General features: G+C 41.0%; 1 protein-coding gene across 3 annotated transcripts in view; it reads left to right on the forward strand.

The window, feature by feature from the left end:
- Window positions 1-7,802: 7,802 nt before the first annotated feature.
- nr3c2 (nuclear receptor subfamily 3, group C, member 2) overlaps window positions 7,803-26,276 on the forward strand; it is a 68,198-nt gene continuing 49,724 nt past the window's right edge. The window contains exons 1-3 of one of the 3 annotated variants that reach the window (XM_069530130.1): window positions 8,218-8,346; window positions 8,930-9,011; window positions 9,989-11,797. In XM_069530130.1, coding sequence (XP_069386231.1) covers window positions 10,008-11,797 — 1,790 coding nt within the window. In that variant the 5' untranslated portion in view covers window positions 8,218-8,346; window positions 8,930-9,011; window positions 9,989-10,007. Of the gene's footprint in view, window positions 8,347-8,929; window positions 9,012-9,304; window positions 9,443-9,988; window positions 11,798-26,276 lie in introns of those variants that run through there. The other 2 variants (XM_069530129.1, XM_069530131.1) reach the window with 2 other exon arrangements.

The raw sequence follows: 26,276 nt of genomic DNA on the forward strand, positions 1-26,276 counted from the left end.
AAGAACCTGTGGTGAACTTTAATTGTCATAAAAACTAAAAAGGTGTTTAGTTTGTCCAGTCTGGACTAATGTAAAAAACATGGCGGCCTCCGTAGAGAGGGTCCCCTCCATGTAAATATAAAGTATTTAAATATAAAGGGCCTTTTCTGGTGTGAAGAAAACTACAATTCATACAATTTAGATGAAACGAACTAGTGAAAACTTCATGAGGATTATTCTTCATTAAATTTCTGCCCATAGTTCCCTTTCACCTCAATCTTACACACTGGACCTTTAAGTGCAAGGCAGCGATATTTCTTTCAAACTTCCTCTTGGTTTTGCCACTAAAAAAGTTGTTGAAGCCGTGTCTTTCTTTGTGTCTTTACCCCCCACACTCTTCTTCTCTCCTTCTCTCTCACTCACACACACACACACACGCCACCCACCCTGACACATGGTGTGTTATGCAATGGGTGATGCCTAATTACCACTGACATCGCGGAGACTGTTCACTGCGAAATTAATCATGACACAGGCGTCAGCTTTTGATATTTTTCGCCAAGTGCTCTGAGTTCGTACCAGCCGATGTAATTAATAAACCAAATGCACACAAATGCTGATAAGACACTGACACTGATGTCTTCATAATAACCAGGCACCTTGAAAACCAGTGCCAGGTTCCACACACACACACACACACACACACACACACACACACACACACACACACACACACACACAAAGCAGGGAAGGAGGTGCAGAGGAAGAAGAAGAGGAAGAAGAGGAAAGAAGAGAAATTGGGACAAATTATTCTCAAAGTGTTAGTATGAGATTTTTAAGGGTTTTGACTTAAATAATGAAATGCTTCATGTGTAACAAGGGTGCATGCATATATCTCCATACACATTCTAAACAGCTGTGGGTCCACAGTAGCTCAGAGGGCTCCAGTGCTATTTATAAATCACAGCGTTGTGCTTGGAGAGCGCTTACTGTACATCCAGTCATGCGTAATATAAACAGTTGCTTTCTGTTAGCAGAAAATCTCGCTGTTACTTTATTATTACAAATAGATGAACTGAGACTCCAAGAACGCAGCTCGCCCGTATCTGGCATAATTAATGTGACATGCAGCTCATCAGTGCACAAACCTCTTCAAGAGCTGGTTGCTCATTTCACAGTGTTGTGTTTTTTCAGTGGCAAATGATCACAAGTCGTGCCGTTTAGGGCAAGATGTAGGATTACTGATTCACCTCAGTGCACTTTGTTAAAATCAGGTTGGGATACTGTTCACCTCTCATAAAGACATATTCTTTTTTCCAGCTGAGATTAACTTTGATCCTCCGCAGGCTTCAAAGTGCAACGCTTCCGAATTGTTCATTTGGAAAACACAGAGAAAACTTGTTTTACATCTGAGATGTGTTTTATCTTTTATCTTTTATCAGAGAGAACAAAACACAATAGTGTGCAGGGTCCCTGTTCTTTTGCACGGGTGGAGAAGTGTCATGTTTTTCCTGCGATGTGTGCTGTTGAGCTATTTTGGGTCCATATGATCTCTCTGTGGAGTATGTACAGTACAACACAACCCTTTCAGGTCATTTCAACTTTTGCACCCTGGCCCCGGCAAGTCTCCGACAACCAGGCCTGCTATTTGCTCTCAGGCTGAGGTGGGTCACTGAGTGCACACGGGAGAGAGAGTGCAGAGTAGACAAAGAATGCCAAGAGAAAAAAAAAATGAGAATAACAAATAGAGGTTGGTTTCTGTCCAATTAAAGTATTTTTCAGGCATTTGACAGTAATAGTAAGATAAGTGAATGGACAGGAAATGGGGAGATGAAGTGCAAAAAAAACCCCACAAAAAAGTCAAAAAGCTAAAATACAAATTTGGTCAATGGGGATTTCAACCTTCACTTGCATTGTTCACACATAACATCATAATACTACTCCCACTGCCTTGGTTAAGGTGCATATAGAAGACCAAACATGAGGATAATATAAACATTGCTCATAACCTGAGTCTTTTGGTTATTATGATTATATTTATTTTCTGTTTTTGGACTGGTTTAGTCAGTAAAAGTAAATTTTCTCCTTTCACTACAGTTAAAAGGCTCTTTACAATTTAAAATTTGAAGGTAAAAAAATAGGAAACAGTTAAAAAGCAATAGAGCATAGATACAGAAATAAATTTAAGATTAGGAAAACATAAAAACCTGATAGAATTAAACATATATGTATAAAATCATTGAACTAGAAGGTGAGATTGGAACAAGGACAAAGCACACACATAAAATGAGTCTTTAGGAGAGTTTTAAAAGAGGGTCAGGACTTTGTAATGTAACTGGAGTGGATATATATTGTACTGTAACTGCCTCTCAGGATATAAAAAACAAATACAAGCAGAAACACGTGAAGAAGCTTCTGATAATCAAGTAAACACTGTTATCAGTCGGTCTGACCAAAGGTCACGTGGAAAAATTTGCTGGGAAAAAAAAGAGAAAGAGTTTGAAAATAGGCCAAAATATGTTTTCACAAATTATCAGCACAGAGCCATATGTGCAAACACTGTACACAGACACACACACAGACACACACACTTCAGCGAGGGTCACCAGAGACCCACTGTTACACACCACAGCACCACAGCTTTTCCATATGAAAAGCACAGACGCTTAGAAGTACATTTCAGATGGGATTCATTTTGCTTCTCTGTCTATATTTGTTTTTTTTCTTAATTCTATTTTATCTCTTGGCGAAGTTGCACATATGCGGATGTGTGCACCGTATTTGACAGACAGAGGAGCAGGAGGTGACCTTTATAACTGACACACAAACAGCCAGACAGTGCATCAGAGTAAAGGTGTTTTTTCTAATCCTCCCCCCTCCTGTTGTGTGGTCCGACTCGTCTACTGTATCTCTACATTACATCCCAGGCAGAGTGACACGTTGAGCTCGGCTGTTTCTGTGGCTACTGCTCTGACATTCTGTTTGTGTGACGCTTTACCCCCCTCTCTCCTTTAGGGCGAGTCAACAACACTGAAGTTTACGTTGAGAAACGACTGCTACTGTAACATGTGTGTCTCTGTACTGCAAGTAATATTATTTAAGTTTTATTTGGAGAAGAGTATTTTAAAATAACTTAGTGCTAAGTTTATTATTTACAGTTTGCATGAGCCCACCTTTAAAGCACCATATTATTATTATATGTATGTGGATAGTATATGACTTAGACATTAATATGTATGCAGTGTATTTCATATTAAGATAATTGAATTTGTTTCATCTGTAAGACTAATGAACTGCATTGATAAAGAATTGTTACCTGAGGTATATGCCAAACCAAACCCGTGTTCACTATAAAACAAATTGCTACGATAAAAACCTATCAATGATTTCACAGTTTTAATCTATACCTTCATTTCCCTGATGACTACTAACTCATAATTCTAAAGATGCACTAACTGCGAGTGTTCTATCAAACATTTCTAAATTACTTGCTCAAAATGCCACACATCAAAATGAAGTGCAGCCACATCACAACACCTAAACATCCTCAAATAGCAATCCAAGCATTCACTTTTAAAGCTTGGCATCTAGGTGCAGCAGGATGAGAGTTATGTTTGCAAGCTGACACCAGGAATATCAATTCATAATGTACTTGACACAGTTTTGTTGAACAACACATTATTTAGTGATAATTCTCCGCGTGTTAATAATGTGATCTGAAGTCAGGCTGTAGCCTATACGCAGTGTTCCCACTGAATATGTATTCCTGACTACGCTGAGGGTAAACATGTTATTTAATCATCAACATGATCTCAATCGTCATTGCTTAAGTGGGATGAACAAACCCCAGGTGGTGCACACATAGTATGAGAGACTTTTTGCAGGGAGGCAGGCTGAATGCATATCATTCAGCATTTAAATGATTCGTGCCGTCTGTGTAGTAGGGCAACTTAAGGTGAACAGCAATCTGTGTCATAAGTGGGACTGGGTGGTGGCCTTGTTTACGTTGTCTGAGTCTCACGAGAGACAAACAAAGATTTTGCATAATGTGCACTTGGTTTTTTTAACTTTGAGTTACACACGTTTAGATAATGCACTGAAACATGATCAATTTCTCCACGAGGATACAGTTCTTTGTATTTGTTGATTCTAATCTGGAATCAGTTGACTACGCCTTTTTTTGTTTTTGAAATCTTTTAGTGTGTGTGTGAATTTTCCCCCTGTTACAGTCACACTTTAATGATGTTCTCTGTAATTATACCTCCGGGTGCATTAATTAAAATTTTGCAAGTTGGTTGTAAAGCTCCTCAACTCTCCATGTATTTGACTATTTCTATACCAGTTACACTATTTCAATTATATCGGATATAGCAGTGATTGCTTAACTTGTGAAAATGGGATTTAATTTGTTACCAGGATGAGTTAAGTGCAGAAATGAGAGAATATCAATCTTATATGAAAATCATATCATGATAGGGAGAGATTTTTTCCTGCCTATAATCTCTGTCAGTGAGTAATAAATGTCTTTGTCTGTTTTCATACAAAAATATTCATTATCACGGATTTTAAATAAACACTTAGCCCAAGGTTATTTTTTTATGTTGTAAAACACACATACACTGACCCTGTAGAGTTCAGATATAAAACATGCTAGTTCCCATAGCAACCCATTTAAAATTCACTGGCATATGGTATAGTCTAATGTCTGACCTTCATAGGCTTGAGTTCCACATTCCAAATGTGAGGTTATTCGGTCTGTGTGCCAGATACAGCCGATACTAAAGTCTCCCTCAGACACAGAACGAGACCAGGTTTCTCTTCAAAGCTGGAAAAGTGTTTACTGCAGCAAATGGGCACATTTAATGAAAAAAAGATGTGTGATGGTTGAACAGATGGGCTCTGAGTTGCCATATATAAGGTAAGGCATTAAATGTAGTACATGCAGCATGCTTTTTTCACCAGGAGTAATGGCCGGGGTGGTAAAATGTTGGAAAGTAATTAAAGTAGCAAAAATCTAAGTTTCTTTGTTTAATATATTTAAAAAATACTTAAGATTTTCCACAGAATGTGACGTAATGACAGTTTTGACTTTATATCAAAGTTGTGAATGTATCACGTTGCAGAGATACAGTACCACTGAAGGTAGCATGCATGGTTGGAAAGGTTACGACCTGATCCTGTTTAATTGGTTGGCAAGGAGCTTGCAGCCGCAGCTCCACCCCCTGATCACTACCGCAGACTCTGATGTCATCACGTCACTGGTGCATGATGGCAGCATTAGTATCTCAGAAATGTTTGCCTCATTTCTGGATTGTGGGAGGACATTGATATGCGTTGTCCATCTTTATTTAGACTCAATGGTCTGCCCTCACGTCCCTCGATCTCCCACGATGCGCCTTTGTCTGCTGCCACCACTGCATTTTGGATGGTGAGACCAGACGGAGCACATGTGCTAGCATGCTACAATTTACACCCTGGATGAACAGGTACACAGAGAGGGTCAGTTAAAACTTTGCAGATTTTTTGACAGTTCACTGATCCACCTGACAGCCCATCAGGATTTGTTTCAGTAAGTTTAGAGAAAGAAGGGGAAATACATTATTTAGATACGAATATTCCTTAAGAAAAACTCTGCTACACTGGAACAATAAGCATCTGATTAAAACAAGCTCTGTAATTATCACAAACGATGGGAACAGGGTCTTCTGCTGAGTTGACGAGTGTTTTGTTTCAGAGTTAACATGCTCCAATTCACTTGTCCCCATGAGGCACAGCAAGCACCTCTCTGTTATGCCGTTGGCCCTATCAGCAACTGGAGTTGTCTGTTATGAGTCTAAACTGGAGTGGAAGTCGGCTCCTAAACATAGCAGTCACTCATCCAAAAGAATCCCTCCCCTCCAAACGATGGCTATTCTTAGCTCCCATGTATGTACAATGTTTTCAGGCCAGCGTGATTATCATCGATTCGACTGGAACGATGGGAAAAGCCCCGGTGAGATGGAGCAAACTTCAATTTTTTTTTACCAGAGAGGCAGCCAATTATAACTGATTTCAGATCAGCCGTGCTCTGATGTCAGTCTGCGAATTCCTCTGACTCTGTCGCTGAGGAAAAAGTCTGTGATGCACAGCTAAATTAGATTTGCTCATGATGTGTTTGACGGGCAGCCATGGACAAGTGGGAGCTGCGTGAGTAAGGGTGGGAAACATGGGATATATCTCAATTCTGCTGCTTTTTATGAAGCAGGTCCCCGTTCATGGGTGATTAGCAGGCAGATCAGGGAGGTGGGCAGTGTTGCTTGGATGGCTTTGACTAATTTAACTGCTGCTGCCTCACTTAGCTACAGGCTGGCTCGCAAAACCCAGACAAGCAATGAAGAGTAGCAGGCATACAGCCAAGCAGAGATCCGCTCTAGATGTCCACAAGTCCTGCGTGCATCTCACTAAGCCACGTGAAACACTGCAGAATGGGACTCGACTGACTGACAACTCCACAGATTAAACTGATTATTGGACATTGCTGGAGTAAAACCAAAGCCTACACCCACATCAACGCCATGAGCTGTCGACAGTAAAATGTAAACACCTTAATCCGAATGTTGGAGTCACAATCATCTTTGTGGTTGTCACAGATAAACACGCGCACATTGTACTTTTCTCACATCCAAGCATATCTCAGAACTACACTGATATCACAGAATGACAGTTTGACTGTTGTCTGAGCAAAATGTGTATGAACATCAATTTTAGAATTGTTTCACTTCCGCCAAGGAGGTGATGTTTTCACCCCTGTCTATTTGTTTGTTACTACTCCACCAATTTCCATGAAGTTTTGTGGAGGGTGATCCAAGAACGACCCATAAACCTTTTGCTGGATCCAGATCAGGGGGCAGATCTGGGTTTGTTTGTTTTTTCACGTTCTTTGACATTGAAATATTGAGTGTTTTAAGACATTTACACTAATTTTGCAGGGAATAATTTACAGATCTTGATTTAATCATGCATATTTAGGGAACTGATGTCTGTAGGTGTGCACACTTTGGTGCAGATTGGATGAATTTAAGGGGACTGTTGGCTGAGCTCTGAGTGCTCCTCTAATCTATCCTTTTAAACAGTATTCATTTTAATGGTGTGTTTCATCAGCTCACAACACATGAATGTGTTTTCGCTTCACCTTATAGATATGAGCATCATCATCCTCCAAGTAATTTTGTGTTTGATGGTTGATCATGTTAGTTATTTGTACATTATTGTATGTATTCATATGAGTTTATTTGAGTAGTTGTGTTGTGAGTGGTGTGAAGTGAAGTAGTTTATCTCAGTTTGATGTTAACTAAAGTGACATCTCCAAACCTTTAATACATTTTCTTTTTGGGAACAGCAATAGAAATATTGCTCCACCTGGTGGAGGCAGTCGTCACAGTGACAGGGCTCCGTCGTGGCTGATCTCAGTCTTCGACAGCAGAGTGTTTGCAGGGGTCTACATGCTCCTGCGTGTTGCTGGTTGTAAAGTGACGACCCCCCCCCCCCACCGTCCCCTCACTCACACACACACACACACACACACACCCTTATGCAACTTGTTAGGGGGGTGCGCGTGCACGTGGCCCACATGGAGGAGGGCTTGTCAGAAAATGAAATGAAGTGAGAGATTTGCAGGAGAAAGTTGCAGAAGATGTTTTATTCAAAGCCCGAGCAGAGTCTGAGACTTTTTTATTTTTTTTATTTCCATGCCCTATTTCCAGACTGTACCTGCGCCCTGAGCCCCTCCCCTCTGCCTCCCCTCCCTCCCTCCCTCACCCACCTCCCCCCGCCCCCTTCCTGGGAGTTTGTGTTGCACTCGTTGCAGTGAGGAGAAGAAGAAGAAGAAGGGTCCATGTGCACACGATGACGTCGCACTGACTCCTGCGCCTCTTTCTTTTCTTTTCGTTTTTAAAAATCATCACTTTTTCTTTTATTTTCATTTTCCCTCCTCCTCCTCCTCCTCCCCCCCCCCCCCCCAGAGATAATCCCAGAGAGCCGCGCGCTGTGCAGAATCCTGCGGCCATAATGTGAGATGATCCGCCGCTGTCGTCCGAGCCCGTCGCTGCCTGCTCGTCCTGTCAGGAGCAGCGGCTGCGCTGCCGAGGATTACACCGGTGATAATACGCAGCTAAGACTTCTCTCCTCCTCCTCTTCCTCCTCTTCCTCCTCTCCCAGCTGTCAAGCCGAAAACTATGAATTAGACTGACGCGTGTCTCCCTTCTGACATCCACTGACTTTTTTTTATTTTTTTTGGTTGCTCTGCGTGTTTTTTCCTCCTTGTTCTTCTCTGGAATACCGCTGCCCAGCAACACACCCACCTGACAACTCTGAATGTCGTTATCAAAGGTAAGGAAGCTCCATGTGTGCCAAACTGTGCGTCTTTTTTCACGCAAACTCCTCAGGTCCCGTGGCTCAATACTTTGCATCCTCCTCCGTGTCTATTTGCAGCGGAAGAGAAATGCAATAACTTTCAACCGGGATCTGCTCCACGATCAAACTTTGTGCAGACTGGGTAACGCACAAACAATAATTACGCACGACAGTTTATTAACAAAAGCGACAGATCTACATTTCTCTGCGCACCTGCGATGTGCGGAGAGATCCAGTGCGACCAGTTATTTAAAAAAAAAACACCACTCAATATGTATTTTCTTCCCGTTGCACTTCTTCCCAATCATAAATCCGCTAAATGTTTTGATTTGCACCCAGAAAAAAAAATACTTCAACTGCAGCGTCTTTAGTTTTAATTCTGCGCAAAGGCAAAATGGAGAGAGATGCGGAGAGTTGCATGTCCAGACAGACAGAGGCAGGACAATCACGGCAGGAGCGCAGGAGCAATCGAGCTTTTTAATATATCATCATTTTACATTCAAGCATGTGCACGTATTCAGGCCTGTGTGGTTTTTGACAGTGCGTAACTTTAACGCAGATGTCCAGGGAGGAGAAAAACAAACACTGGAACATGATCTGAAGAAGACGCCTGATCGTCCTAACTGCTTCAGTCAAACGTGGTAATTATCGGCTGTACATATATGTGTATTATTGCCTCTGCACATGACGGGGCTGCTCCGGCTGCTAAAACAACATTTCAAGTTATGTCGCAGCTATGTTGTGGCTGCAAGAGCAATAACTATTGAGCGACAGCTGTCCGACCAATCCACGCGTGGCCTGCTGGAGCCTGCTGGGTCTCTGGCTCAGCTGACCAATAGGAGCGCAGCAGAGGTGGGACGTTAACGCAACAACAAAAAAAAAAAAAGTCGACGTCACACAGACACATTAACTCTTACGATGCGTCTTTCCTCAAGTTGTCACTGTACGTCCCCTGTGGAGCAGCGAGCAGAGCTTCACTTGAGACAGAGGAGATACTGTACTGGACTTTTGAGAGAGAACAACTCATTTAACACACCGTTGTTGTCAGTTTTTTGTCATGTGTTCTGAAAAGGTAAGTCATCTGATATCCAGATCATTTAAAATATGTTTAAAAGAAAGATTTCTACTTCTTAACTCTTGCTTTTTTTTCTGTCCTGCCTCCTTTGACTCATCAGTTTTGCCTTGCAGCTTTGCCGTGAAATTAAAATGCTAAATTCTCACTGTAGATTTAAAAATAGATTTTCACATTATCGAACACATGATTTAATCTTACTCTGAAAAAAATGTTTAACAACTTGAAATACTTCAATTGGAAACAAGCAAATAGTTATTTTTGAACTTGTGAATTGTGTTAACATAATTTAATAAAACTTAACTTAACTCTAACTTCAATTTAAACTACAGCAACTTAATTCATTTGTGTTATTTTTATAAGTTGGTACAACAGTTTTCTTTTTTCAGTGTACATAAGACCTGCCTAAAGGCAAACTGCCTACATCTCATACACCTGCCACTAAACTCATTATTGTCATTAATCCAATGTTGTTGAACATTAAATAATGTATGGTGTACTTTTCTCATTCTTTTCTCTTTTTTTTCATCTGCCTTATTTTACCAGGTGAATCAATGAGCCAGCAATGGAGACCAAAAGATACCAAAGTTTCTTTGATGGAAGCGATACAGAGAACAGATGGTCTCAGGTCCCCGGCACCATGGAGTACTGCTGCAGCACAGAAGATTTGAGTCTGACGAGCACCGATATTCTGATGGACATAGTCAATGTCAGCTGCCCGGCTGGAAGTGCAGCCACCGACAGCAAAGACACCAACACAAAGAAGCAGGAGCAGCCAATGCTTCGGCTTGGCCAGAACCAGCCATTTGTTGTCCCACACTTCAACAACTCTCTCCACGGTCATAAGCAGGAAATGGACTCCAAGGAGCTTTCCAAGACTGTGGCTGAGTCCATGGGTCTGTATATGAATGCTGCCAGGGAGGCAGACTTTGCTTTCAGTCAGCATGGGGGCAGTACCAGCCCTGGGAAGATGTACCCAGTGTGTGGACGGTCTCTAGATGAGACCCAGAGTGGTACCACTAAGAGCCCCAAGATAAAGCCATTTGGTTTTCAGCAGTCCAACGCCACTCCCAGAGAGTGCACCACTGGGACTCCTGTTAGCTCAGCATCTATGCTGGTCTCATCTCTGTCCTGCAGCCCCCAGACCCCCGGCTCCATCTCCAGCCCCGGGGGCAGCAACAACATGGTGTCATCAACCACCAGTCCTCCTACATGCTTTGGAGCAGGGTGTTCATCCGTCAGTAGTCCTGTTAGCCAGACTTCTTGTGCTGCAACTCTGGCCAACATCAAGCGTAGGAATTCAGCCACATGTAGCCCTGTAGAGTCCACCACTGTGGGCTCACCACCACTAACCAGCCCACTTAATGTCATGAGGTCTCCGATGTCCAGCCCCCAGAGTATGAGCAGTGTGAGATCGCCTCCGTCCTGCAGCACTACGTGTAACATTAGGTCGTCCGTCTCGAGCCCCACAGGTGGCAGCTGCACCAGCACTGCACACAACTGCAACACAGCACGGCCTTCCATCTCCAGTCCAGCCACAGGAAGCACTATGACTGTCAGCAGCCCACAGAACCCGTCCTCTGGTGGGTTTCCCGTGTCCAGTCCTGCAGGTGGACTGGGTTTGGTACAGAACGACACCAACAGCCCAGAAGAAACAGCTCTGACCAGAGACACAGACTTCAAGAACTTTGAGTTCCCCAAAGTAGAGATGGTTGACGGGGAGGTGTTCAACGTCGGCTTAGACCAGATGGGCATGGTTAAGTACATTAAGAACGAGCCAGGAACTGACTTCAGGAGCATGTGCTTAGGTAGCTCTAAATGTAATGTGAGTAGCACACCCTTTATTACGCAGATTAAGAATGAGCCAAACAAAAATGAGGGATGTATGAATCCACAGCCCTATGGCGAGCAGTCACCTTCTCTTGGACTCTTCTCTGCGTCTGAGACCACCTATTTGTCCCTGAGGAATAACATCGATGAATACAGTCTTTCTGGTATCTTAGGACCCCCTGTCTCTATGAATGGGAACTATGAGCCTGATGTGTTCTCCAACAATGTCCTGTCTAAAGGGGTTAAGCAGGAGCCTACTGATGGCAGCTATTACCAAGAGAATAACAGCATGCCCACATCGGCCATTGTTGGAGTTAATTCCGGTGGACACTCATTCCATTACCAGATTGGAGCCCAAGGAACAATGTCTTTCACGCGGCATGATGTGAGGGACCAGTCCAACCCTTTGTTGAACCTAATTTCACCCGTAACGGCGTTAATGGAATCGTGGAAATCTCGACCAGGCATGTCAGCCCGAGGTGAAGGATACCCAGGTCAAAACTGCATCACAGACAACATGTCAAGGTAAGGACAATGAAGACGTCTCCATACTGTCTGACTTTCAGTGTATCTCCGCCAGATGTCCCGCTGAAAAACTGTGATGTTTTTTATGAGTTGTGATAAGCGTGCAAGCTTAGCTTTACAGAGAGCAGGAGGTTTCAATTTTCCTTCATGTTTTCTTTCTATGACTGTACCTGTAGAATATCCAGCAGCCTGCCTCTTTAAAGGATCAGATAAATGAAGAGCCAGTTTGTTACAGTTAGACTCATATTACAAAAGGGATTTAGGGCGTTTGCTTTGAGAAGTGCTAAATAACAACAACAGCAGAGCTTGGGAAAGGCAGCGGGATGCTGGCTGGGGGGAACAGGAATTAAAAGACGAGGCCCAGGTCATTGTTATAGTAGCATGTGATCAAAACATCATCTCTGCTAGCCCTGCCCTGTGTCCTACTGTAATACAGATACAAAGTTTACCTCTTATCAGTGGCTTGTGTGTATGAACAGCCACACAATTAATTGGTCCGTAAGACCTTGTGTAACGCAAATATCTGTTTTTATGGGCCCTGGGCCACTGGCAGCAACATAAATTATGAATGATTGATCACATGCTTTTGTTGCCAAACTGATTAAATAAACAGTTGCTTTTGGTGAGGGTGGGGGCTGAAAGAAAACAAACAGGCCGAAGGGAGAAAAATCTATAATAGCCGCCAATCTGGCGAAGGGCAACTTTGACACAGTTGTGCTTCTAATGTATTCTGGTGTCCTAGTTGCATGTGAAGTTGAATTATTGTCAGCGTGATTAATAACGCTGAATATCAAAGCCACGATCTGAAGATACGTGTGTGCCTGTGTGTGCACTGTATTCACCCGACAGTGAGAGACGCTGCTGTTTGTTTACAGTAAATCAGAAGAAAGGTTTGTGGTCCTGTAATTTGGATGTGATGTGATATTTATGTTTTTAAATAACAGCGGCTGTCTATTGGGGTTCTTCTGAAATACATTGCTATCATCTATTTATGCATGGGACGTCATAAATTCGCAGCTTTTATGAGCTGGAGCAAAGAAGCACTAAACAAAGTCATAAATGACTCCCTGCTTACTCGGCTTTGATAAGAGTCAGACGCTCGCTGTATGAGAAGTATTATACAGCACTATTTTTGACATTGGCGGGACATTGGTGTACGTTTGACTGTGTCTCGACCATGACAAGTCCAGACTGAGTTTGGGCAGTGATGTTGCGCAGGATCTTAAAATGGAGATTTATTAGATAAAAAAGTTTTCCTGATTGAATTTGTAGAAACTGACTTTGCTCTGATTGCGCTGCCATTTTCAGTAGTCTGTCGATTTCTTCAGCTCAGCTGTGACAGACAGCCGGGACATGTTGGGAAGGTTTTGGGGATGTCTTTTCAACACTGCATATTCGCACAGCTCATCAACATCTTATTTACTGAAGTGCACAAATGCAACGGAAATTTGAGTATATCTAAATTTGTTCTTGAGCCAATCTGTGTATTTTTCTTATTCTGCATCTCATTTGACCCAATTATCTTATCATCAGTCATTTATTGTGTCTCCTGCGTTCGACATATTAAATCAGGTTTATGTGTATGGTACACACTCTTCTAGAGAGTAGATACTGTGTGTGTGTGTTTGTCTGTGTGTGTGTGTGTGTGTGTGTGCTATAACAAGGGTTGCAGCTCTGAGGAGACTGATACAGCCGTTACCTTGGAGGCGACCCATATGGCAGGAGCCAAAGCGATGTTGACGGGATCACTGCCACCTTGGTCCTAATGAGATCCAGCTTAGCCCTAATGTCAGACAGGATGACAGTTAGAGATGGGCCACATGGCAGCCAGCCAGGCCGGCAGAGCAGCAGACAGGCACAAACACACATATAAATACATACAGTACATACAATTAATGCTAACACACACACACAAACACACATACAGGGATGTCTTGGCTCGAATGTAGGAATGTAACATTTTTGTAGAGGTTGCTGCCTACTTAGAGTGTCCAGTTACACCAGTACTATTGTATTGATTGACAGCTATACTGAGACATAAACAGAAACTTATTGTATCCTGCCTGAAATCTGAAAGTGCCCTGCAGGGGCAATCTCTGATCGTGTCGCGCCTTGGGCCAACTGCACGGTGCTCAGGCCCAATATCTCATATGCAAAAAAAAAAAAAAGGATTATGTAACCAAAACCATTAAAAAGCACAACCAAAAACTCTTTGATCCACTGGAGCCTTGGATGACGGAGAGTAAAATCCCATGGCTCCTTTTTTCCCTTTCACTTTGGTTTCCTCTGTAAATGGTTTTAATTAAAAGTGGCTGCTCATCTGAGCAGTCTGGATTATTTTTTGCAAAATCGTTTTGACTCTGACTTACGAGAGAGGAAAAAGAAGTAAAACTAAAGACTCATTCCAACCAGAATTACAATGTTTATTTATTTGACCTTATCGTTTATTTAAACCAGGCGGCCAGTATGGTTGACTGTAAAATTCAGTCTTGTTTTCTTTTCAAAACAAATAGATTTAATGCCTATATTTTATATCTTGACTCTGTAAGACCCTTATAGAGAAAATCGAATTCATATTAAATTTATAAATGTGGATATTATTATAAAATGACCTACATTAGTGAGCTGGATTATATTTGCTTGCTGCCTAAATCTCCAAATCTCTTTTCATCCTACTTAGGGCATTTTTTGTGCTGGTTTTCAAAGTACTGTTTCACCAAATAGAATTAATCTAAAACTTTTCAGTCCTCTGACCTCATAATTTCATAATCTAGCAAATGGTGGAAGTCAACAATGCAGACATTTGAACCTTTCCTATAGCCAGTACAAAAGTAATGTATTCCTATAGTTGGGCATTTTCCTCACGTTAAGCTTGTAGCCAGTTTCTATAGATGGACAGAATTGCCGTCGACTCACGAGGAAGCACCAGATTTAAGCGGGGAGAAGGCTTTGCACTGGACTCTGGCCAACTCTCAATGTTCTGCAGAGGGATGAAAAGGCATACTCCTGAGAGCACACTAATAAGGCTGTAATTGTATGTTCCTCCACTAAATTAATGGATGAAAATGATTTGATTAATTCAGACACTGCTGGATACTAATATCCAATTAAATCCCAACACCAGGCATGCACAGGGGCTCCTAGTGCATTATGGGCTCCTGACTGTATGAGGCGGGCAGCTGCTTCTCTAGGTTGTTAAAAGGAAGTTACAGGTGAAGCTGTTGGGGAATGGTTGTGTGTCTCGTCTTTCTATGCATTAATTGGTGCGTTCTCCTGTGTAACGTCGTTACAGTAAGAATTTAATGAAGAATTTAATAATTTAATTCTGCTACATTTTTAACGAACACTGATACAAACTTGCAGGTTTGTGTTTTTCTACCATTAGTGTAAACAAAATGTATTGAATGTCAGGTAGCCATCATGTGCTCAGTCAGTGTACAGCAACATCCACAAAGAAATTAGAATGGACTTTAATAAGAAAAAATATATTTTATCAATAATCACTATCACTGTGTTTAAAAAGGCATTTATGATACATCCAAACTGTTTTAGAATGAATAGATCATGTTTTCCACTGAACGATAAATGATCGTCCAGTGAAGGATGCTGGGAAAAGTAGACAAGTGTGCAGCACATAACATCAGAGAACCTTTCCCGTACGATTGTGACATTAAAAAGTTGTAATTGGAAATGAAAAAGGTCAATATAAAGACAGGTGAAAATGATACCCTTGTCCTAGATACAATAACAGTATCAAAGTTTTATAGTTTTTAGGTCATGCATATTTCATGTGCACTGAAATATACTGAGATGTACTTCTGAACTGTTGTTAGAGCACTTTGGATTAAGGAATGAATGAATCAATGTCTATGTATGGGGGTCAAACAGTGATTAATGATAATAGTGTAATAATAATAAAAATGATAGTGAACTTTATACAATATACATAAAAATCATATGATAAATTAAGAGTCTGAGGAATAAGAACACTGAGTAATGTTGATTATTTGAGGTGAAGTTGGCTTATATGTATATGAAGTTAAAATCTGTAAATAAATACAAGTCAAAAACATTATGAAACAAGAAAAATGTAGTGAATCAAACTCACAATTAAGAGAATAAGTCGCAGTTGTGCTCAAAAACAGGCTTTAAGAAGCCACCCCACCGACTATTATAGAGACGGAGAGAATGGAAATAATTGAATAATATTTTTTGAATTAAATAATCTTTCTGATATTTTTCTCAATATTTCCCCTATTTTGTGAATTGGTCTGAATATTTATTCACAGCAGGATAAAACAACTAATGTCTGCTGGAAAAAAAACTAAATGAATAAAACACCTGAATGGAAAAAGAAAATAATATTAACAGAGCCTTTGAGATTCCAGTTCTTTTTATCTTCTGGGCATTTCATCACTTGTTGGTGTGGGTGGATTGGAGGCCGTGTAAAGAAAGAGCGGAGAGGAGGTTTCAAGGTTTGAGAAGCAAGAGTGAAATCTTACTTCCAAAAAAAATCCTTAAAATGAAGATGGGAGCTCTTTTTGAGGCATTTTATATCTTGACTGCAAAGTAAAAAAACCTGTAAAGAGAAGCATTCGTGGAGATGTTCAGGGAGTTAGAGAACCATTTAGATGGTGCACCATTAGTGTGAAGACCTTGTAGCTTCATGGCTCCATTGTGATTATATTTTTGAATGTTGCTGGCCTTTGCTGCATGGCTGACAAATCAACATTGAGTGGCTCGATAATTGTAGTTCTTGCTATTTGTTTGTCTTTCACAAAAAAAGAGGATCTAAAATGACTGCCTCACGTTTGTACGCCTCTTCCCACCTGTCAAGTTGTAGTTTACATCCATGTCCAGTGTCTCCCACAGAATAAGATCCTTGTAGCCAGTAACTGAATAATATATACAGCTCTATATCTGTGTTTGCTGTCAATCTCAGCTGTTGCTTCTGCCCGACCTGGCTCTCCCACAGCAGCGTGTTGGCTGCAGTCCTCCTCCTCTTCCTCTTCTAGGTCTGAGCTACAGATATCTCTTCTGGACCTGCTCAGTTTCTGCCACAGCAGCAAAAGATGAAGCTGGGATATATTCAAAACATATTCATTGGATGAAATGCGCTTTTTTTTTCTCCGTGTGTTTAGTTTTTAGTAACCTGCTTTGGACTGCCTTCATGCCTCCCCACAATTAGCACTTTCCAGTCTATGTCAATATTTTTCATTTATCCATCTGGATAAAGAGGGTAAATAATCAGTTTGAGAAATAAAGATTTAACGTTATCTACTTGCAAGACAATAGATATTGTGCAGTGGCTATGCTAGCTGGCCTCTCAGAAAAGCTAACAATAATCCTTCCTGCTGTGCATGATCAGTTTTGATTCTGAGTGTCCACTATTCATAGATGAGCTGTCGGGAAGACTGAAACATTTTTCATGAAAGATAAATAAACCTCAAGTGCGGAACTTTAGTATCTAGTGTCCCCCTTCTGGCTGTTAAAGGCATTACAGAAAAAAATTCCATGGTTCCAAAACGATAACCGATTATTATAAAAGTAAAATGTACACATTATTCCTCAAACATTTAGCAATATTAATTAATAAATACCAACCCTGACGTTCATATATACACCAGAATACATTTGATGAAATTCCTCCAAGGCATTCATGAGATGTTACATTTACAAGAAATCAATATTAAATCAACATTTTAGGCAATAAAACATTTTAAATACAGAGCAAGAGGAAGTTGCAGATCTAATCTGAATGTCCAGTAATGTGATCTTAAAAATTAAAGCCATGTGGGCACATGAATGGATGTTTTACCTTGTGCTACGAGAGCGTAGGAGACAAAACGCCTGCAGTGGCTGTAATCTTTTTAAAAGAACCAGGATGATACAGCGTGGCACAACGATCGGATGCTTTTGTTACACAGAGGAGAAACCCTGCAAAAGTCTCCACTCTGCGTCTCCCACGCAGAGCCGTGCACACACACACAAGCGCACAACACCTCCGCCATGGCCGCCAACAACAACAACAGCACACATTCTAGGCCAGACTTGACACCCCAATAAAAGTGTGGTTACTGCTGGCCGGGGCTCCTGGGATCTGAATGCTTGTCTTGTCCTCATTTGAACTTCTTCATGAAACACAGTCTGGTGACAGAGGGCCAGATTTCCGCTAGGCCAGGCCTGGAGTTGGAGATCTACTCTCAATTACCTACCGCTGACATTCCCTTCTGTTGTTGAGGTCATTACCAAACTGCATAAAGGAGGCGGAAACTGAATACCAGAGCTGCAACAAAGCATACTGGATGCTTCTTTGTAGTGATGAATGCCCTGATTTTTTATAGCGTGCTGCTTTGTGAGGTACTGTAGCTGAATGGCGGTCTTTTGTGGACAGGCTACTTTGTTTACCTAACAGGCAAGAAGTCTTGAACATTTCACACAAGTGGTCTAAAAGATCTCATGAGTCATGATGCTTGTTGGTTGCTTTTTGTGTGAAGGAGAGCTCGAATGAAACGCACCCTCATCCGAGAGGATACAACAGCACACCGGGATCAATAATATACAGTAGAGTGATTACACGGAAACATGTGCATAATAAATCAGAAATTACAAAGATTAACTAGTCATAAGAGCCTATTTCCACTGTCATAAATAAAAAAGGATTGTTTGTTGGGCTAAATACAGGCGGATGTCTAATTCATTGGGTGGATATTATTCATTCTGAGCTATAAAAAGCAATGAGATCTATATTTCAGGTTTGGTGGAGAGGATGCAGACAGAAACTACTGTATCTCCACTCACACACTCAGCTCATGATTGTTTTCCTCCGGTATTCGGACACATCTGACCGAGCAAACAAGGCATGCTTTAATCATTCATGTTTAATTAGGGTTTGCCAAAGTATTCATGCCAAAGTGCTTACATTTGAAAACCCTCTGTTTGTCTTGTCAATGCCTCCACGGAACGGACGCCATAAAAGAAGACCCTTGGAAAAGAAATGTAAATTCTTCAGCTTGATAGGTTCCCAAAGTAGGTCATACATATTTGGCAAAACTAAAATGAAGGGTGTGAGTTTGTGTGTAACTCAGGTCCCTTTTACATAACACACACACACTGCACATCCATGAACACTTGTATGTCAACAGAGCCTGCGATTCAGAAAATTGCTGCCGCCCACAGCGACTTTAAACCTCAATAACTTAACGTTTTTAACTTAATTCGTGGCACAAACGACCAAACAGCAGAGTGAACAGTGAGAAATGAGCCGTGTAGCGGATGGAAAAACTATGAAGACTTTTTATAGGTTTTCTAAAACGTTTAGAGCCCTCTAACGCACTGACTTTCATAATTATTTTTTCAGTGATGTTCTTTTTTCAGTAAATGCATCTATTTGGTCTGCTGTCGTTTTTAATTATTAGGTCCAATTATAAGATAGGTTCATCTAAATTGAGTATGCCTTTAAAAGGACACACGATTCAATAGTATTTGAAGCACAAATACTCTTTTTATTATTCTATGTTCCACCTAACACTGTGTAGAGCCTTGTCCATATTAATGTTTAATGTAACATGTATCTGACATTTACTCATATCCCAGAAATATACATCACTTATGTGTTAGCTTTTTAAATGTTTAATATTTAATACATGTTATAATAAATAATATGCACAGTCATTTTATGTGGGAATTATTTCATTGACTTAGAGAATACATGTTTATTAGGTGTCCCCTCAGCTCTGGATACTATGGGGAGAAAATAAATGATTTGCAATCTTTGTCAAACATAAAAAACACGTTCCTATGGAATCCCTGTGATTTAGGATATGGCCTCTACAAGTGCACAAATCATGTATGTAGCTCCGTGGCAGCCGGTGACACACTGACCCAGCAGGTAAACGGAGGCTCCCAAGGATCAAGTGGCAAGTCGAAGAAAAAGACACCATCACTGCATATCACACTGAACCTGTTGGAGGAGATCAGTTTGGTGGCTTGACGCTGCAAAAGTGTAAACCTGTTTGGCAGGAAATGCAATATGTTTTCTGTTTTCCAGAAAAGAGACAATAAATTCATAATTGAAGGGGGATATGAAAGGGTCAGCATTCTCAAATTACACACACACACACACACACACACACACATGCATGCACATGCACAAACAAAACACTTGTTCCTGCGTTACCTCAGGTTGTGTCTGGTCATGCAGATAGTTTTGGTTTCAATTGTCGAGTTTTTGAAATGTCTGTCTTCTTAACAATGGAGGCGGATGGAGTTTTACTTGTGGGACTTAGAGGTAGAACAGATGTCTCCATTACTCTGAACAATCATCGTGAACAGTTTTCATTGAAAATTCTTTCTAGGCCCTATAAAAAAACTTTTGGCAGTATCTTTTGTGGATTGGCAACAGTGAGATTTTATTCACTTACAATGTGTTAGTGAGGCGGCAGAAATCTCAAAGACTGGTGGGGCTGGACTTCCTGACAACATATTTAGGTGCCAACCAAAATCCAACTGTAGTATCGAAAACTGTCAAGTACTCAGAGCTGAGACTGGGACTGCAGGGTTAAAAGTACTTGGACTTGGTTTATTTTAGAGATCTTGTGATACTATTTTTCCTTCCTGATATTGACTCAGCTGATTCAGAGTACTGATCCAATACCAGTGCATTAAAAAAAAACATATTTTCTTCTCACCCTGTATGGAAGTGATGATTTATGTTATTGTTGTATGGTAAAGCTCAGGTTAAATTCTATAAAATACAAATACATACAAAGAAGGTAGAACTTCTTTACTCTCCATTTTGATAATCATACCGAAAAAAGAACAAAAATAAATAAATTTAGCAATATACAACATTATTTACTTCAAATAGAATCGAAACTTCATTCTGACATATGGTACACGTCGCTGTTTTACTTGAGGATCATTGTAGCTTGTTCTGGCTAATGCTGCACCGCTGGAAATTTCTCATGATGAAGAAGTAATTTACAGTAAAAAGAAAACTGCAGTTTTATGTGGGTGAACCTGGTACGCTTAAAAGGCGTGGTATTGTTTCAGTATGACATGTGCACTTGCCAATACCCGACCCAGCATTCTCAGAAGTATCAGAGGCATTTCTGATGCTGGTATCAGTTCCCTTAACACGTCAGATTTTCTTTTTATTAAGATCAAGGAACTATTTTGTGAATAGTGAAAAAAACAGTTGCTGGATTTGCCCCTTTTATGGATCCACATCGAAATTGAACGTATTCTTTCCCGACCCATACTGCATTCTTCCACCATAATCCTGTAAACTGACAACGACCAGGGGTAACAACAAAACCTCAGTGGAGGTAATTAGCCCGTTTCAGCAGAAAGACACTGACTTTTGATGGGTCACAGTAAAGGCATCACCTCAGTACTGTCTGCAGTTCTGGGAAATGCACAAGCAAACACTCTCCTTTTCAGTGTGTGCTGTTTGTTTCGTCTGCCTGTTCAACTTTGTTCTGAAAGGGACAAAGTCTGGGGCTTCTTTTATTTTGTAGACTGTTACAAAGGAGCTTTCTCTTTTATCCACAGTCATGCTCAGCTGCTGGGCCTTGGAGGAAAATCAAAAATCGAATGCACCAATGTGCTGTAATATTAGACTGTGAGCAGAGGAGTGGATGAACACGTTCATACCTTGATTCATTTGTTGTGTTGAGCCACACATGAAGAAATGATCACAGAGTGTATCGGCCTCCTGTTGCTCTACTCTCAGAGTTAGGTTGGGGAGGATGGTGAGAAAATGTAATGTAGGTTAAGATTGAGATTAATCAGGTTCCATTGTTTCTCAGCAGCTCAATTATCTTAAATTTCAAATCAACCAGATGTGATATCTTAATGCTTTAGCCTATAAACAGTTACATGCCATTGTTACTTTAATGACATGATGCTTCAACATAATGCAGCAGGTAAACCTGCTTTCCCAAGAGCGTTACATCCTGCCGACCTAGATTCCTGCCTGATTAAGTTGTGCATTATTTGGGTTGATTCACCTCGATAGACTTGTGCCAACTGGTGAGAAGACAAGGCCGGAGGTTGGGCCTCCTCCCCGGGGGCGAACAACATCTCAGCCAAGTTACATCAATCCGGATTTACTTCTCAATCTGGAAACTAAACACCTTGTTGTTCCAGAGAGGTGATCTTCTCCAACACCTTTTCCCCGTCACACCATGAAGTCTATGGATATGATGCAGAATTTTAATTGTTTATATTTATTGTTGATATATATGAATCAGGTGTAGTGGGCGTATGGGCTTAAAATTACGTTGTTTTCTCTAGCGTTCGTTTTTCTGTGGTTAGACTACCTCGCAATTTTCCTACGGAATAATTGATAGACCTAGATGAAATGAATCAGCCATCAGTCGACTGGTGTCTATGAGTGTGTACAGCTTGATTGAAGGGGACAGTTGGGCCTTGGCAGCAGTCTGCATTCTACTGAGTGCAGATCTTGTTTTTGTTAAACTTGGTTTTGGAAAGTCTTGTTTCTGCAGCCTGAGAGGAGAACCAACCCTCCGCATCTCGTTTCCCCTGAGTTGGTGGAATGCGGCTGACATGCCTTAAGATCTTCTTCCATTCCAGTGCAATTACACCCACTCGCACAAGTTTCAGTGACATGTGCACCTTGTGGTATAATCTGGCTCACCAGGAGGATGTTCCTTATTCAGGTGTGATGCCAACACGCTTGAGTGGATGGGTTGACAGTCGGAGTCTAATTGGGAGTGATGACCTACTTATGCATATAACCTACATTGCATTGGTCCGCCACGGTGGCGATGTAGGTGACTTTATTATCCACACGGATGCACATGGAGATCCCGTTCATTATTAATATATCCGTATTACATAAGACACATGACTACACCTCAATGCATCTCTTTAAACAGTTAACATTGTACCAGGGATTTCCAGTGTTTGAACACGTAATGTTTAAAATAGTTTTTCTGCCTGTTGAGAAGGTTGTTTTCTGAATATACAACATAGAACATAAAACTTCAGTTTGACTTTCTAAGTGTTTTGAATTCATCATCAGGTTAGTATTTATTTTTAGACTCTTATGCATAATTGACAACAGGAACATTAACAACGTCAATGTAAATGTGTTGCAGTTAGCACCTCAGCTAATTCACACCCATTGTCCCGTCACATTCAAAGCTTATGATTATGTCTTGCCCTCTTATTTTGATGCTTGATTACTGTGAGGGAACATGTCAGGTGGTTGACAGTAAAGAAACTTTGATTGACATCAGACAGGTACCTCCCTCATTAGAAGTATTCTTGCAGGAAAGGATTCTCACAGGATATTTCTCAGACGTAAGTCTGTTGTCGGATACGAGCACTGGTGGTTTCAGATTGTCGTCATCATGGTAACATTAACAAACGCATGTGAAACATTGTGGTATGATTGCGTCAGGCCAGCCTCACCCAACTCCCCCCCTTGCTGCCACTATTATTACAAACACGCGATTCAATAATTTCAGTGTAATAGCCGAGGGATTAAAAAAGGTATTTCTGTGAGGATTACAGTATCAGCAGGTGCAGCTGCCCCATTTACTGAAATGTTCCATGTCACTAGTTCACTAAGTGTCTCTTACTGAAAGTATCCGTCGTATATACGGTAGAGGTCCCATTTTGTCGTCATCTTGTTCTCTTGGCCGTGGCGTTAGTTATTAAAGGACCCATCTGTGGGTTGTATTAGATAAGCTCTGCTGACAACAAGTCATTTCTTCCATCCTCTGTGAAACAAAGCTGCATGCTCATTTCATGCAATATGAATTAAGGGACAAACACTCACGAGTGTTGGAAGGGGGGATTTCCCTTCAGTGATTACACTGGAGGGGCTATTAGACTAGAGTATAGAAGAGCAGTCGCTGAAAGTAAACTAATAGTGATAGATTAATGTATTTTAGAGGGCTGAAGATTGTGAACTTCTAGTCACACAATTCTTAGAGAGAGTGGGACTAAACCTTTAAACGTTTCTCTGTAAAAGAGCTCTTGGAATATTTGAGATAATTGGCATGGAATCACATTTCTGAGTAGTTGCTCTTGTGATCTGCACTGTTTTTAGTTTTCTTCTCAGAGAATGTGGCATTAGATGGGGTAGCCTACTTTGCATTTGTGTGTGTGCCAAAGAACTATTCAGTGTTTTGGTTCTGACACGTCAGGAACCAGCAACAATTCAAGACTGGTTCTTGCGTAAGTGTCTCTACTTTGGCATCTACAGTCGGACTTGTTTGGGTATGAATACTTTGTATTAACTTACTGATATAAAGGAACTTTTTGAAAGTGACCTGGTTACTTTGGTTCTTTTTACAGGTGACTTTTGTCACATTTACTTTTTAGAGAGTTCAGGGAAAAGAACTGCATCTCACAATAGGACATTAGGTCTAGTTAAACTTGATCTTAATTTATTTATTAAAGTGGTACTACTCACTTTCCAAAGAAGTCCACACTGGCTATTATGCAGCAGAATAACGTAGGTTGCTTTAGTTTAATTGTAGCAGGCTACAGTTGTTAAGTTATAATTATTGTGTAATATCTCTGCAATCTTCTACAAAAAATCTGAGAGGAATTAAATTGGCTGTGCCCCAGTTCATAAGTAGTGGTGTAAGTGTGAGAAGGTGCATCTTCACTTCTTCACCCGGCGATGCCCACGCAATTTACGCAGCCTCTATAGGTGAAAGGAAACACAAAATGCTGAGTCAAATGCTCAGTCTACACATTTCACACGCGAGCCCCCTGTCCCCCCCACCCCTCCCCATCCCCCGCGACAGATTAATGGGGTTGAAAATGAGAGCGTCACATGTGCAGACGCAATGGGAGAGGCAGTGGTCTCAGCAGAGCTGTAGCCCGGAGGCTCAGTCGCTGTACAAGCTGCTGTATGTGCTCTCTCATCATGACGCACCGTCCTGCTGGTAATAGATGTGAATAAATATTCACTTTATGGTCCAAACCCACTATGAAGGAGCTTTTTATGAGGACTGACAGCTGTTTGCAGAAATAGTCAAAGGCACCAACACTTGTGAGGATAACCCACTGGTTTTAACACTTGACTTTCTGTACAGATCCTCACCTTTGTGAAATGTAGAGCAGTTTGCAGAAAAGGTATTTGAATCATTTTATTTCTGTTTGTAAACCCCTTATCGTCTATTGAGCAGCATCACAGTCAACTTTTCTCCATAACGTCCGTGCCAAACGTTTCATTGTGGTGTTTGTGTAAAGCTTACTGTCCTCCTGCTGCTTAGTTTACATCGAAACGCAGACTGACACGGATTCAAAGATTAAAATCCACATTTGTCTGATGCATGCTCACGAGTGGTCAGACAGAATTTCACAAATACCACGTCCACACAACACTTACTGCCCCGTCTTTTCTGTCTCGTGGTATTTTACAAACATCTGTGGGCTGCGTGATTTAGTTATTCCTCCTCAGTTGGCTTCCCTTTGGTTTTTCAGTTCCCTTTGCGGTGAACACACTACACACACACACACACATTCACTATTTTAAGTGTATTGTGTATTTGTGTATGTTAAATAGAGCACCCCTGAATAATATCCCAATAATAATACTTTTATATATCTGCACTAAAGGGGCTAAACCTAATCACATACCTTTTGTAAGTGTGTACCTTCAATGACCATATTAATGGTCAATGATATTTGGAGGATACATGGAAAATAAAATTTCACACAAAATTAGAGTAAAACCGACAATTAAGCCCCTCTTGGACTGAGGGCTCAGAACTCCACTGTGCATGACAACAGATTTCTTTTTTTAGGTGGCTTCGATCTATTTTGAGATGGGTAATGATACAGGACAGACACTGAAGGACATTCAAACCTGTCAACTCGTCTTTCTTCACACCTCATTGGTCAGGGGGAAGATGGCATTGATGAAAGGTCGTGGGGGGCTGTGATTAAAAGAGAATATATTCAGCTAATCCACACCACCAGTGCAGTGCCGGGTGGCTCCTGCTCGCAACTTATCGATGGATCGGGTAATTGATCTGATCTGTCCCTCGCAGAGTGTGGAGCTCGCTGGCCTCCAGCGTCTGTTAACCCTGCAGTGTATGCAAATCAGGTTAGAGTGTCCACAGAGACAAGCATGCCCAGAGGAGAGTTGATGTTTGTCAGTTTTATGAAGTTGTGTTGACACTGTCACCACACCTCTACAGGTGTGTTGACCTAGTTATTGAGGTGCAATACTGACAAAGAATAAAGAAAACCCTTGTTCCTTTGTTTCAGTGCTCACTAAGTATTTCCTCTGTGTAAATAAAGGCTGTAGAGGCCAATAAATATCAGACAACGTAATAATTTCTGTTATATATCACTATGATCAAATTATAAGCTAGTTTAACTGGAGATTGTGGTTGAAAAAATATATTTTTTACCTGCTTATAACAATACCGATCCATTTCTCCACAATTCAACAGCTAATTTAGTTTGCTAAACTTTTTCACCC

This window comes from Paralichthys olivaceus, chromosome 8 (assembly GCF_024713975.1).
Source record: "Paralichthys olivaceus isolate ysfri-2021 chromosome 8, ASM2471397v2, whole genome shotgun sequence".
NCBI classification, from domain to species: domain Eukaryota; kingdom Metazoa; phylum Chordata; class Actinopteri; order Pleuronectiformes; family Paralichthyidae; genus Paralichthys; species Paralichthys olivaceus.